Source organism: Polypterus senegalus, chromosome 2, assembly GCF_016835505.1.
Source record: "Polypterus senegalus isolate Bchr_013 chromosome 2, ASM1683550v1, whole genome shotgun sequence".
Lineage (NCBI taxonomy): Eukaryota > Metazoa > Chordata > Cladistia > Polypteriformes > Polypteridae > Polypterus > Polypterus senegalus.
The window spans coordinates 283,754,618-283,769,738 of NC_053155.1; the positions used below are offsets into that span (position 1 = coordinate 283,754,618).

The 15,121-nt window shown below is 45.1% G+C and overlaps 2 protein-coding genes across 8 annotated transcripts in view; one reads left to right on the forward strand and one right to left on the reverse strand.

The window, feature by feature from the left end:
• LOC120523957 (rho-related GTP-binding protein RhoG-like) overlaps nucleotides 1-4,085 on the forward strand; it is a 61,499-nt gene extending 57,414 nt beyond the window's left edge. For both annotated transcript variants that reach the window (XM_039745708.1, XM_039745709.1), the window contains exon 2: nucleotides 469-4,085. In XM_039745708.1, coding sequence (XP_039601642.1) covers nucleotides 495-1,070 — 576 coding nt within the window. In that variant the 5' untranslated portion in view covers nucleotides 469-494 and the 3' untranslated portion in view covers nucleotides 1,071-4,085. The remainder of the gene's footprint in view (nucleotides 1-468) is intronic.
• Nucleotides 1-15,121, reverse strand: part of pgap2 (post-GPI attachment to proteins 2) — a 111,125-nt gene that overhangs the window by 39,489 nt on the left and 56,515 nt on the right. For 2 of the 6 annotated variants that reach the window (XM_039745701.1, XM_039745702.1), the window contains one exon: nucleotides 2,067-2,148. The exons of the other annotated variants lie outside the window; for them this stretch is intronic. In XM_039745701.1, the coding sequence (XP_039601635.1) occupies nucleotides 2,096-2,148 (53 nt within the window). In that variant the 3' untranslated portion in view covers nucleotides 2,067-2,095. Of the gene's footprint in view, nucleotides 1-2,066; nucleotides 2,149-15,121 lie in introns of those variants that run through there. 6 annotated transcript variants of the gene reach the window in all.

Below are 15,121 nucleotides of genomic sequence, written 5' to 3' on the forward strand. Positions count from 1 at the left end.
CAAGTCCTAAAAGTAGATAAAGAGAAACCAGTTAAACAAATGAGACCAAAATATTATACTTGGTCATTTATTTATTGAGGAAAATGATTGAATATTCCATAGAATGTAATAAATGTAATGTACTGCAGTGTTTCTCAGCCAATGGTGATGGGTCACCCGAGGGTTGCACTCGATTCTCAAAGCTCTGACAGCCAAGTTTAAATCATGAAAGAGGACCAACATCTCCCCAAACCACAGCTCTAATCATTGTGCTCGATTCACCACAGGGGACGCCACCCTAAGCCTGGTGGATCGTGAAAACACTTACAAATGTGAAGGAGTGTGTCATGACATGACAGACCCCAAGAAGGCTGAGTAGCACTGACTGAATACTCTGTGAAAATTCCACATTGTCACCCCCCTAAATGAGGAGGATCTTTCAGTTCACCTGTTCTCACCATTTTTTTTCTCTGACTTTCTCCTCAACAGGTTGCTGAAGACTTGAGTCAGCGAAAATGCAGAGCATCAAGTGTGTTGTTGTAGGTGATGGTGCCGTGGGAAAAACATGCTTATTAATCTCCTACACAACCAATGCCTTTCCCAAAGAGTACATCCCCACCGTATTTGACAACTACAGCTCCCAAATGACAGTTGATGGAAGGACTATCAGCCTCAACCTGTGGGACACAGCTGGTCAAGAAGAATACGACCGTCTACGCACGCTTTCCTACCCACAGACCAACGTTTTTGTCATCTGCTTCTCTATTGCTAGCCCACCATCCTATGAGAATGTGAAACATAAATGGCACCCAGAAGTCACCCACCACTGCCCAAATGTGCCTATTCTACTAGTGGGCACCAAGAAGGATCTTCGGAATGACCCAGATGTTGCAAAGAAGCTGAAAGAGCAGAACCAAACCACTATCAGCTCGCAGCAAGGGGCAGCGCTGGCACGCCAGATTCATGCCATCAAGTACATGGAGTGCTCGGCTCTCAATCACGAAGGCATCAAGGAAGTATTTACTGAAGCCGTGAGGGCTTTTCTAAACCCTCAGCCCGCACCAACCAGAAAGCCCTGCGTGCTTTTGTAATTTAGCCAAAGATGGAAAACGAGCAGCCATAATAAGCCGGGAGATTCGAAACAGATGTATTGTTTAACAACTTACCGTTCACTACAACAGTGCTCCTTTTTGTTCTGTCTGGGGTGCAGGTCCTAATGTGGGTCATTTTAAAATGCACGCTGCCTATGGACTCGTATCCTGGATGTGACGTAGTGTACAGTTGCTGTTGTGACCTATGATGTATGGCTTTTAAATAATCAGGAATTCTAGCCACCGCTGTGCAAGTGCCATGGCGTTTCTTGGCCTCTTTATGCTTTCTTTACTGCTAAGCTTAAGCAAATGGAAACTGATGAACCGATGTTGGTCCTGCCATAATTTACTTAGATGTGTGAGGTTTTCTGTGCGCAAATGAAATGCGGAAAAGGATATTTTTATAATGGAAAGCAAAATCTTGTCGTGTAAGACAGTAACAAGTCAGGACTGCTTAAGCAGATTCTTCATAATAGCTTTGAGCAAAAAAACAGTTAGCTTTACATTTATTTCTAAAAGGTCCCCTTGTGATTTGCGACATGTTATTGCAAGTAATGTCCAGAATGACTGTCTAATTAGTAGCTCGGAAAGAATTCATTGTGAAATTTTGCATAGGCTGAGACATAAAGGGAAAACTACAAAGTTCCCCTTCTCTCGATTAGTTGCAGGCTTCCTTTCCTGCCTTTATGTATTAAAAAAAAGGGAAATACCACACGTAAATGTGACTCTCTCAGTAAGCATATCACACTTTCAGTCAGTTTTCATGCCAATGCGCAGGCGTAGAGCACTTTAGCTACCAGAAACAGACAAGTTTGCTCCACAGTATGTCCCACCTTTAGCTGTGAACACCACCCAAGAGAGGTGTCTGCAGCACAGATGTGCCAGGCGGCCCGCTCGGCCCCCCTCAGTCTTCAGTCTTAATGGAGAGTATCAGCTTTACAAAGCGTTCAACAACCCAACAGCTTACTCGAGTCTCTCTCTCTAGGTGCGTCCACACGGCCGGCTTCTCGGTTGTCACTCTCAGTTTACTGACTGGTGCTATGGACTTGGAAACAACACCAACACGTGATGCTGTAGGCTAAGCGGGAAAGAAAAAAAAATTCAGATTTCAAAAAATAAATAAATGTGCAATTGAAAATTCAGAGAGAAAACGGGTCCCCGTTCGACACACTTTACATCTTTCCGCCTTCTATGGACTTTCAGTCAAGGCTTTTTGAATTGGCATCCAAGCCAAAGTGCACTGTAAAATAAACACTTGGAAGTGGAAGTTTACAACATCAATGAGAGAATGGAAGCCACATGAATTCAAACTTTAATTTAATGCATAATTATGTTCCCTATTTTAAAGCTTTATTAGCAGAGGAAATAAAGTCCCCTACTTCTCACAAAGCTGGAAGATGGCAGCTTAAGCAAGAATCTCCAACGTTGCCAGTACAAGCTATATGGCCTCCTTTAACCTTGGGGTTGCACTCACTCTTGTTACCCACAGAAGGCGGACATCTGGAGGTGTCACCCAGAGGCCTTGTGGTATCAAATGTGACCACATTTGTTTCAAGAAGAAGCTGCAAAAACGTAGTCGTCACACCACCGTTACTGCACTGAATGAAGAGAACTGCCAGTTGCATTATGGTTTTCCCATGATAACCGTGACAAATAGAAGAAGTTGTGGTCAAAAGGATTTTGACATCAGATGAATTCAAATTGACTTGTGAATGGGCAGACCATGATGCACTGTGCTACCTGGAAGTCCATCCTGGTTAAGACCTACAGCAACGCACTGAACTGTCGATACCTCTGAATTCTCTCTTCTCCAGGGTTGGGACTTTGGGGGGTGGCGTGTGTCAGCTGGGTATTTCAGTGCCCACCAATCATCTCTGAGCAGCACAGGCAGCTCATGGCTAAAGGAAGCCATTCTTAGGAAAACACAGTTACATGTGCAGCAAACCCCTTAATTCACTGGTCACACAGCCGTGAACGCGCTCGGCCATTTGTTGGAATGCGTCAGCCTGTGAATCATGGGTTAGGTTTAGAAGAAATAATATTGGTACAGACGAGGCAGCACTCACCTGGTAAGCACGGAGGTGCCAAAGAAGAAACGGTCTGATCTCAGGTGGCAAGTTCTAGAATAGTGCGTGATTCATTAGTGGGTTTGAACAAGAGCGGTGCCCGCAGATTTAGTTAGGTACTTTGTTTGTTGAACTTTTCTTCCTTATTAAGTAATGCAACTGAGTCGGCCCCTGCAGCGTAGTGACGGATCCTCCTGACAGGTTCCGCTTACGCCGAGACCCTTGGGTCAGCTTTGAATGTATCGAAAAGAAACAGCCGACGGGCTGCTGCTATTCCTTTAAGTGATCTGTGGTACTGAGAAAAGCTTTTAATTTATTTATGATTTCACAAACATGAGGCGACTTTTAAACACAATTCAGTTATGGGTAAAAAACGGTGGCTTTATATATGGTTTGAGAGCCTGAGTTAACTATTGCTTGACCATTTATTTTAAAATAAACAAAGAGTTGTTTCATTCTCTTATTTTACCCGAAATTGCATTCCACCTATTTTTATTTATTTATTTGCTTTAGTTACAAAACATTGCTTTCATTGTATTGAGATAAAATGGCTAACTGTTATTTACGAACACAAACATTTGTGTTTATGGTTATCCACCCAGAATGTGCCGTCTTCCAATCGTTTTGTAAATTCTGAGATAATTTTCAAATGGCAGATTAACGTTTGCATGTGCAAGCCGAGCCCTTCGGTTTATACTGAGAAGTGGTCTTGCTGGACGGCCCTTTTACAAAGGCTGGCACAGTTTCTAAGGTGCACCCACGGCTAGTCAGCTGATTGGAGGGGCGATGAGAAGAAGTCCAAGTGTCAGCTTCTACCGGTGACTTAGATTGTTTTTTTTTTTTTTATATATTTTATTAATGGAATCTTTGCTTACTCATCCTTATATTGTCAAAGCTTTCTTTAATTTATGATTTCAACGTTTTCAAAATAAATAACACTTGTATTTTTCCCCCTGTTTTTTAATGGAGGTTTATTGAGTTTTTGCGTTTATCGAGTTAAACCCTGGTGCGGTGGTTGATGTCTGTTCACTCTCCCCAAGTCCCGGGGGTTTCCCGTCCACATTTTCCTTATGTTAATTGTCAAGTCAGTGAGCCATATGATGTCCAAGTCCATTCCCTGCCTGGCTTACCACGTCAACCCCAGGTTTGCACAGGAATCACGATTAATGAAGCCGAGAGGAAATTCTAGAGACCAATGTGTCGCTTCGTTTGTAAACTAATGTACAACACGCATAACGCAGTTCAGGGTCACAGCTCTGAACACAAGGCAGGACATGACCCTGGACAAAAAACCAAATGTTCTAGTGAGAGTCGACTGACCTATGCGGCCAACACTGCATTACTTGCCACACCATTGATGCAGTTTGGGTTTTCTAAATGTTGTTAGTGTTTCATTCAGAGGAAACAAGAAAGTGGACGCACAGACGCCTCCATAAGAAGCTGCATTTGTAATCCACAAGACCTACCAGAAGACTCAAAGCAGCGGTTCCTGTTAAAGCCTACTGCAATTCCAGGGAGTCTCCCGGTCTGGCCGTGTTAACAAATGGGTAAAACTACAAGATCGTCCAGCAGTCAGACTTGGGTGACGAGTTTGAGCACTCAAACAAGTGAAACTGAAAGTGCTTGAATCGGTAAGTATTGAAAAATGTGTGCAATTAGGGGGCTACTCCATCAAAGGCAACTTTCATGACCAGTAGATGTTGTGCTAGAACGATAGATAAAAGATCCTGATCCTAGCAGAGCGAGGCCGAGAGCTCAATTAATAAACGCACCAAGAAGTTGGTGAATCCTGAGAGCTGAAAAACGTTTCCACAAAGTCCAGGATTCTCCCACATTTGCTTTCATCTAATCTGAAACTGGTCAGTGTGGATGCTACAGCCGTGGACACTGGTTGTCCCTTTGCAGTACCTCTGATCAGGTGTGGGAGAGTAAAACCTGGACTCTCGGGGAAAGAAGCAACAGGACAGCTTTCTGGTCTGGTTAACTACCTGCAAAATGGCAGAACGGGAAGACCGCTAAAGGATTGTCTTCCCCAAGTCCATTGGGCTTTTTTCTCATTTGGTTATTTTGGGTTTTCAGGCACTTCCTGCTTCTCACTCCATCCGGTTCAGTAGCCAGCCAGCCACTAAGTTTCTATGAGGACATGTTACGGTTTGTTTAGCACACACGGGTAAGATGTTCACTCTACTCTGTGCATGTGACAAGAATGGCCGATGTGGGTGGAGGTTTTTGTGGTATCTACTGGAACACCCCTGCTGGTTTCTGCCATGAAGCCATCATTTCTGGGGCACCCACTGAACTAGTGCTAATATCCAGCCACCACACCATTAGGTACTTCATGCACTGCTGACAACATTGACCACCTGAGTGACAAACGCTCTGCTTTAGGAGGACCTGCCCGCTCCTCTTTCACTAGCTAACTGCACCCCCGTTTCTGGTTCTTCTCTAGACCCCAGCTTCCTCTTGTTGTGCCAAGAAGTGGCCCGAGTACGTGTGGCCAGCTTACAGTAATGAATAACCCATTCAAAAATAAAATAAAAACAACTTCCCTCTGCAAACATCGGGAAGTACCTGCTTGTTCCTCACTTTGTCCTGCTCGCTATTGCCGGGAAATCGACTCGACAGCGTTGTTCCCCTCTGTCTTGTGTAGGATGCTCCATTGCTCGAGTTCAGCTAAGAGCAGACATGAACATTACCATCAGAGTTCACTCCATGGCCGGGCCTCGGCGCCTTCAGAGGCTTACAGCGGACTGCTACTAAGTAGCCTCAAGATAAATGTTTTACAGAGATATACTTGTGAAGAAAAAGGGAAGTCACAGGATTTGTGGCGGCCGAGTGCTCACTTAGCAGGCTTGTTATCACATCATTGGTGTGACACACAAACAGGCCTGCAATAAATAAAGCACAATCGATAAGAATGGGGATGCGGCGGGCCAATCTGACTCCGCTGCTCATGCGCCACTGAGAACTCGGCACGATGAGAAGCACCACCTGTCTGTTATCTGATCTGAACCCCCCAGATAAGGTCTGTGTGGGTGGTTTAGGCTGGCTTCTGCGGTTTCCACTGTCAATTACGCCCGACTCAACATTAACCATCCACAAACAGCCTTACGAAAATCAGGAGTCTGACAAACGAGAGGAGAACATTCAATCCATGAAGCCCAATTGTTTAGCTAATAGCTAAGCTCTTCCAAAATGTCACCCAGATTCTTCTCAAAGGCTGACAAGGTTTGTGCTTCAACTCCATGTCTCGACAGTTTGCTTCAGATTCCCACAACACTTGGAGTAAAGATGAGCTTCCTGGCTTCAGTCTTCAGTGCACATCCCTTTTATTCCCTCTGCTGTCCTTCAGAATGTGTTTCTCTTCTTAGTTCTTCTGGATCTACTTTATCAAAGCCTTCTCAAGACCTGCATGAGGACCTCAATTCTCGGAGTCTGCCAGAGTAGGACACGTCCTGAAGTCCTGACTTGTGGCTGGTTGCTGTCATCTGCACAAGAGCGAGTATACGGCCACGTGTTTGGGAGGCCGAAAAAACTCCTTATGGTCACATTTGCAGTTTATTTTTAAACATTTTCATTTGATCAGTTAAAACGTTCATAGTCTGTATACTCAATTGCAATAGAAATGTGTCACTTTACACCCTCTGATAGAGGACCATACAGTGTTAGCTCCCTAGTAAAGGCTCAAAAATGAAAAATAACACCTTGAATTTGTCTAAAATGATAACCTCACATGCTTATGGTTCATTTTGGCCATTTTAACCTTCAAACTGCTGTAAAGGGCAAGGACCACCAGTAAAGAATCACAAATATCAAATCGCAACCTTGAAAAAGACTAAACAATACTGTGCATGCCTTAACCATAACCCCATTTTTTTGAAGATTGGAAAAAAGCAGTAACTTCGTGCCTTGTGTCTCATTAAAAAAATCAAATCAAACTTCACTGACGACACTGCTATGGTGGGCTGCATCAGGAGTGGGCAGGAGGAGGAGTATACAGTGCATCCAGAAAGTATTCACAGCGCATCACCTTTTCCACATTTTGTTATGTTACAGCCTTATTCCAAAATGGATTAAATTCATTTTTTCCTCAGAATTCTACACACAACACTCCATAATGACAACGTGAAAAAAGTTTACTTGAGATTTTTGCAAATTTAATAAAAATAAAAAAACTGAGAAATCACATGTACATAAGTATTCACAGCCTTTGCCATGAAGCTCAAAATTGAGCTCAGGTGCATCCTGTTTCCCCTGATCATCCTTGAGATGTTTCTGCAGCTTAATTGGAGTCCACCTGTGTTAAATTCAGTTGATTGGACATGATTTGGAAAGGCACACACCTGTCTATATAAGGTCCCACAGTTGACAGTTCATGTCAGAGCACAAACCAAGCATGAAGTCAAAGGAATTGTCTGTAGACCTCCGAGACAGGATTGTCTCGAGGCACAAATCTGGGGAAGGTTACAGAAAGATTTCTGCTGCTTTGAAGGTCTCAATGAGCACAGTGGCCTCCAAAGTTCAAAACCACCAGGACTCTTCCTAGAGCTGGCCGGCCATCTAAACTGAGCGATTGGGGGAGAAGGGCCTTAGTCAGGGAGGTGACCAAGAACCTGATGGTCACTCTGTCAGAACTCCAGAGGTCCTCTGTGGAGAGAGGAGAACCTTCCAGAAGGACAACCATCTCTGCAGCAATCCACCAATCAGGCCTGTATGGTAGAGTGGCCTGACGGAAGCCACTCCTTAGGAAAAGGCACATGGCAGCCCACCTGGAGTTTGCCAAAAGGCACCTGAAGGACTCTCAGACCATGAGAAACAAAATTCTCTGGTCTGATGAGACAAAGATTGAACTCTTTGGTGTGAATGCCAGGTGTCATGTTTGGAGGAAACCAGGCACCGCTCATCACCAGGCCAATACCATCCCTACAGTGAAGCATGGTGGTGGCAGCATCATGCTGTGGGGATGTTTTTCAGTGGCAGGAACTGGGAGACTAGTCAGGATAAAGGGAAAGATGACTGCAGCAATGTACAGAGACATCCTGGATGAAAACCTGCTCTAGAGCTCTTGACCTCAGACTGGGGCGGGTTCATCTTTCAGCAGGACAACGACCCTAAGCACACAGCCAAGATATCAAAGGAGTGGCTTCAGGACAACTCTGTGAATGTCCTTGAGTGGCCCAGCCAGAGTCCAGACTTGAATCTGATTGAACATCTCTGGAGAGATCTTAAAATGGCTGTGCACCGATGCTTCCCATCCAACCTGATGGAGCTTGAGAGGTGCTGCAAAGAGGAATGGGCGAAACTGGCCAAGGATAGGTGTGCCAAGCTTGTGGCATCATATTCAAAAAGACTTGAGGCTGTAATTGCTGCCAAAGGTGCATCGACAAAGTATTGAGCAAAGGCTGTGAATACTTATGTACATGTGATGTCTCAGTTTTTTTATTTTTAATAAATTTGCAAAAATCTCAAGTAAACTTTTTTCATTGTCATTATGGGGTGTTGTGTGTAGAATTCTGAGGAAAAAATGAATTTAATCCATTTTGGAATAAGGCTGTAACATAACAAAATGTGGAAAAAGTGATGCGCTGTGAATACTTTCCGGATGCACTGCAGGAAGCTAATCAAGGACTTTGTTAAATGGTATGACTCAAACCACCTACACCTGAACACCAGTAAAACCAAGGAGCTGGTGGTGGATTTTAGAAGGACCAGGCCCCTCATGGACCCCGTGATCATCAGAGGTGACTGTGTGCAGAGGTAGCAGACCTATAAATACCTGGCAGTGCAGCTGGATGATAAATTGGACTGGACTGCCAATACTGATGTTCTGTGTAAGAAAGGACAGAGCCGACTATACTTCCTTAGAAGGCTGGCATCCTTCAACATCTGCAATACGATGCTGCAGATGTTCTACTAGATGGTTGTGGAGAGCGCCCTCTTCTACGCAGCGGTGTGTTCGGGAGGCAGCATAAAGAAGAGGGACGCCTCATGCTTGGACATACTGGTGAGGAAGGCAGGCTGTATTGTAGGAATGAAGCTGGACAGTTTAACATCTGTGACAGAGCGACGGGTGCTGAGCAGACTCCTGTCAATCATGAAGAATCCACTGCATCCACTAAACAGTGTCATCTCCAGACAGAGGAGCAGCTTCAGCGACAGACTGCTGTCATCATCCTGCTCCACTGACAGACTGAGGAGATCGTTCCTCCCCCACACTATGCGACTCTTTAGTTCCACTCATGGCGGTAAACGTTAACATTATACAAAGTTATTGTCTGTTATACCAACATTTTTATCACTCTTTAATATTGTTCTTTATGCTGCTGCTGGAGTATATGAATTTCCCCTTAGGATTAATAAAGTATCTATCTGTCTGTCTATCTGTCTATCTATCTATCTATTAGGGGGTGAACCCCTGGGGCCGGCTGATGTGGTCTCCGCAACTTCAAGTCCTTCTGATTCTTTCTGCTGAAGACTCCTAATGGTTTACATTATATTATTATTTTTGTTCGGGTCTTGAGGGTGCTGAGGTGTCATCCATTGCACGGCTGCACTCGGGTCCTAATCTGGGGATCCTGAGTTGGTTTGTCATGTGGTGGGTGCGGTAATGTGCTGTATCAGCGCCTCCTCCTCCTCCTCCTCCTCTAAGATTGGAGGTAGGCACCCTGTAAAAACATGACGTCTTGCATAACTAGACATCAAGATGAGTACAACGGTACACAATATCACAAGTCGTTCAAAGCATTCAGAAGTAATTTTTAGGATTACAACAAGGAACGACTTCTAATTAAGAAACTGGTTCAGGTGAAATTGATGGGAGTTTGAGAGCTGGTCTTAGATGTTGGCTCATTTCTCATATTTGTTTGGTTGCCATTTATTTAAAAAAGCAGTATCAGAGGACAATAAAATTAAATGAAGGGAAAGGAAGACCAGCCCCACAGCTCTGCAATTCAGCACCTCCGCCAATCGGTCTGCACGTTTTTGTCACGTGGCTTACAGTCGTTACCCGAGACTCGCGCCAACTGGACAGACATCTTTATTCAGGGGGCACTAAACCTCCCACGACCTTAACCTTTACCCACAGGTGTGTTTTACCAGAGGCACACCTTGAAAAGAGCGCGCTGAGAAAGACCCCAATGACCGGACGTAGCACACAACCTCACTGACGTGTAAAGCAGAGGACGCTAAATGTCCCAGTATGTGCACCACCTTAGCAGCTCCTGAATGGAGAGGAGCTCTGGGGGTCTGGTCACTAAGTAAGACAGTGGTAGGAATGGACACCTGCAGCCCCCCAGGGTCGGAGCTGGACGCCTCTGCTCCAGTCGTGTAACACTTGCCACCTCGCCAGTTTGTCAGATTCTGCTCCACTTCCTTGAAGTTTACTAAAACAACCAAAGTCTAAGGAAATGCCAAGGCCCCTCCATCAAGCGGACTGGGCGAGGTGTCGGCTCCCTGTCACCTCCCTGTCACCCTGTAATGGCTGCAGACAGCTGTTGTTTGTTCGTTTGTTTTTTTACGGACTGTCCCTGTCCATTTGGTGCGACATTTCAGTCACCAAAGCTGCCAAACAACGTCTTGCTTTCCTGACCACAGATGATTTGCCAGTCAGTTGGGTAACCGAGGCCTCCCGCTGGGCATTTGAGACTGGCGAAAACAAGGCAGGGGGCACAAAGCAGGCGGAGTGGAGCGTCCTCCACGATTTGCCTGCTAGTCATTTGACAGTAAAATGAGAAACAGGAAGGCAGGCGCCGAGGCCGAGCCCGGAAGGCCCATAAAGCTCCTTTTCTTTTCTGGTTCGACCTCAAGAAGAATTTGAAAGTAAAATGAGGTCCCTGCAGATGGACTGGCGCAGTGGCACAACGGCAGCAGCCAACGATGCTTACTTTGGTTACAATGATTTTATTAACTCTTTTAGGCTGCCATACGACGAGCAGTCAAGCCAGATGACACCTTTATTTGGCTGACTAAAAAGATTACAATATGCCAGCTTTACAGGCAACTCAGGCCCCTTCTTCAGGCAGTTTGAACAGGAAGGGAGTGACAGTTACGGTTTTGTGTTTTGACATGTCACCCAGATAGCCAGTTTTAAGGGGCTGCAGCACTGGATGCCAGCCTAGGATCCACCCTGGATGGGATGCCATTCCACCAAAGGGCAAAGCCACAATCCCTCACACTCTTGTACCTCAAGTCGGGCATGTAAGTGTTAGGATGACAAAAATAAGAGCAACACAGGGGGGACATGCAGTCACCATACAGGCAGTGACCAGTTTGCCATTACTTCCAGGTGCTGCTATGTTAACCACTGCTTCGATTTTATTTTATATAGCGTCTTACAACAGCAAGCTAAGAGGTTTTGTAATTTTAGATGACATACAATACAACTGGAATAGTGGACCCCAGAAATATTGTAACATTTCAAATGAACTCCAACCTCACACACAAAAGTGTCTTATTATGTATGTGTGTGTCCACCCAGTTGCTGTGTCTCTGTTATTCCAACAAATGGTGCATCACAAACAACTGCAGTAATAAAATGCCTTCCAGTTGTCATTCTAGCAGATGGCACATCAAAAACATTAACACAGCTTATGAATCCCATTCCAAATGGTATATCACAGAGACATGTGCATTGCATTAGTCACTCTAACAGGTGGCACATCACAGATATTTGTAGTAATGCATTTTATTGTCACTTGCATTACAAAATACATTCCAACAGATGGTGCACGGCAAATGTTAACACTGAAGTCTATTTTGAATATACGTCTTAGATGGGTAGCACAGCTAATCAACCATATAATAAAATGCTACTGGGTGTCTGTGTTGTCCGGTCCCTCTGAGCAATCTGATTGGCAATGCCATCGACGGAGGAAGTGCCAGGCAAGAGAAGCTGACACACACAAGGAGTCAAGGCGTAGGAGGCATGCTGAGAGTTGCCTTCAGAGACGGGAAGTATTCACAAGAATAGGAAGGAAGTTTTCACAGTGGGTAATGGGGGCCCATCTGCCATTGGTGGTAGTCAAATAGTGGACAGTACGCAAGCAACATGGTTCAAAATGATAAGAGTCGGAGAAGCAGGCCTTATGAAATGTCAAAAGTTTGACATTAGTACTAAAAAATGAAAAACGTTTCTGTTTTAAGTAAGTGTGCAGCAATTCCTGTCACCCTACAGTTACACAGAACAGACATGAAATGCATGTGCTCCAAATAACGATATATTATTTACCCCTACAACTCCGGGCTCCTCACACTCAAGACAGGCAGACCTGAGCTGGCAGAACTTTTTGCCCAATTTGAACTGTGGAGTCGGGGTTAAGGGGTTTGTATGGCTGATGGTAGGTGGCTTGCTGCTTGTGTTGATTGACACATTTACAAAACAAAAGACGCTGATGGAGAAGTGCGAAGGAATTTAAGGTGGGCCGCGAGTTTTTTCGTATCCTTCAGGGATTGTAGTGTTAAGAATTCCTCAGTGTGCATTTCAGCTTGTTTGTACGTTTCATAAGCGGTCCGTTTTCAGTACTGTTGTAGGGCGCCGTGGTACTTTGGCTCAGGCGCTGCACCTTTGCGGACTCCGCACTCTCACACTTGCTGTGCTCGTGACGAGGGAGCTGCTCAACTTACTGCATCACTACAGTGGCAGGCCAATTTGGATCTAATCAGGAGAAAGAGGAAGCAGAAGACTTAGCTCTCCAAGTACATTTCTTCAAATGAAAGATCCAAAGTGGTCAGGAACATACAGTAGGGTCTTAGGCCCATGGATTTTTGCTCACCTCCCTGCCCAGTCACCCATATCCCATTTAGGTGACTCTAAACTGGCCCCAGGTGTGAATCTGGATCCTGTTGGAGTTTTGTAAATATGAGCTAAAGTTGCTGGACTCCCCCTCATACAGAACTGCAGTCTCCACCCTTCTCAATACACTTGTGCCACCTGCTTGGAAGCGCCTGGCAGAATAAAAGGTTTTGTCTTGTCCACTCGCGTTATTATCGAACACTACATGCCGAGGGGTCCTACAGTCACTTGTGCAAGTTGCTGTGACTTGCTGGAGAAAATTGTGAAGCCTGCTATTCGATCCAAGCGGCGGGGACTGCTGCCTCAAGGAGTCCTTTTGCTACAAGATGATGGCCGCCTGCTCACACCCTGCTAAGAACAACAAGGCTTGTCTGGAGAAACTGAAGTTTGAGGAAGTGCCACATCCTCCTTATTCGCTACATTTGGCACCGTGTGATTTCCATCTTTTTGGACTGCCAAAAAAAAATCTCGGTTGGTCGTCGATTCAAGACAGATGACGACGCGAGGAAAGCGGTGCACGAGTGGTTGCGAGGACAAGACAAAACCTTTTATTCTGCTGGCACTTCCAGGCAGGTGGCACAAGTGCATTGAGAAAAGTGGAGGCTACATTGAGAAATGACAGCATCAGTTTTGTTAAGGTTTGTTCCATTTTCTAACTTTAGCTTGACTCTCCCTCATACTTGGTGCCCATCACTACGCCGCCAAAGCCTTAACCTCTTTCACCCTGAACCAGACTGAGGGCTTTCTGCATATGGATGGATGGATGGATGATCAAACATCTCAGGTTGCACCCACTTGTGACCAACAGATGACAAAGGGGGAAACCTGGCTATGATCATACAGACTGTGAGACTTGGGGCGCAGTCCATCATGGGGCACATTCTCTCAGACTCTGCCAGTTCTGTGCTGTCATTCAATCTAACAAGTACAGGTTTGAGATGTGGGAGGAGACAGGAACAGCCAAAAAATCTAAAATGAAAAAACACACAACGTCTCCTAGAGCTGTGAGGCAGCAGTGCTGATCAATCACAGCCACTCGGGGAGACTCCTCAGATTTCAATTCACGGCCGCTCCACAGGCAGAGTTGTGTGCGAGAATGTAGAGTTGGGCTCCGGCGGTGGGACGAAATGTAACAAAATAAAAAGCCCCCAATGTGTGTGTTACTCCTGGCACCAGTGGAGGGCATCAGGGCAAGGGTACATTTTAATCCCTTCACTTTTCACAGTGTAAGTAATGGCTTTTCATTTTTTTTTTGAAGCCAGGATGTTCACAATATCGTAAAAAGATCCCAAATATCGAGCCCTGCTCCATTGTGCAAGCTGCAGCGAGGTGTTCCTCGAATGACTGCCAAGAGAACCCACTCGAGTCTGGCCGGGGACCTCTGCTGGCCAGTGATGTCATTCAGGGGTCTGTGGCGGGAGGTGTCAAGTGGAGCGTCTTTTCACAGGGTGATGCCAGACAGTGATGGTTGGGGTAAATACATAAATAACGTGCCAGTATAAATGAATCCGTTTACGACTTGTTTAATATAGTTTACTATTTCCATATCCTTAAGACTAGTTACTGTACATCACGTATGTGTTTAACCAGCTCAAACCCTGAGACCAATGGATGACAAAGGCTGCATAGTCCATCTTGGGGCGCACTCGGCCAGTTTTGAGTTGCTAATCAATCTAACAAGCATGGGTGTCAGATGTGGAAGGAAACAGGATACCAAAAATAAATAAATAGATAAATAAATCAATCAATAATCACAAACACACAAGGAGAACGTGCAGGCCTCTCACAGATGGGGACCAAGTGCTAATCACGGACACTTGGCAAGACTTCTCGAATTTCAATTCATAATCATTCTACACGGTGGTCCAGATCTAATTATGCAGATCCACATCGTCTGGATGACTTTGATTTATGCGAAGATGATTTCAGTTCGGCGTGAAGACGATTCTTCATGTCGTCAGTTCGCACGCTTCTCGATGGTCAGGGATTTCTTGGGTGATTTTCTATGTAATAAACTTAATAAGTTATAGCATAATGAAAATTGCATAATTAGATCTGGACCACCCTATGCAGGCAAAGTCATGTGGGGGATTATATGGGTGGGCTCCAGCAGGTGGCCGAAATGTGATGAAGTAAAAAGCGCTCAATGTTTGTGCCTCTGTTAGGGTCACTGGGACACGTCAGGGCCAGGTTAC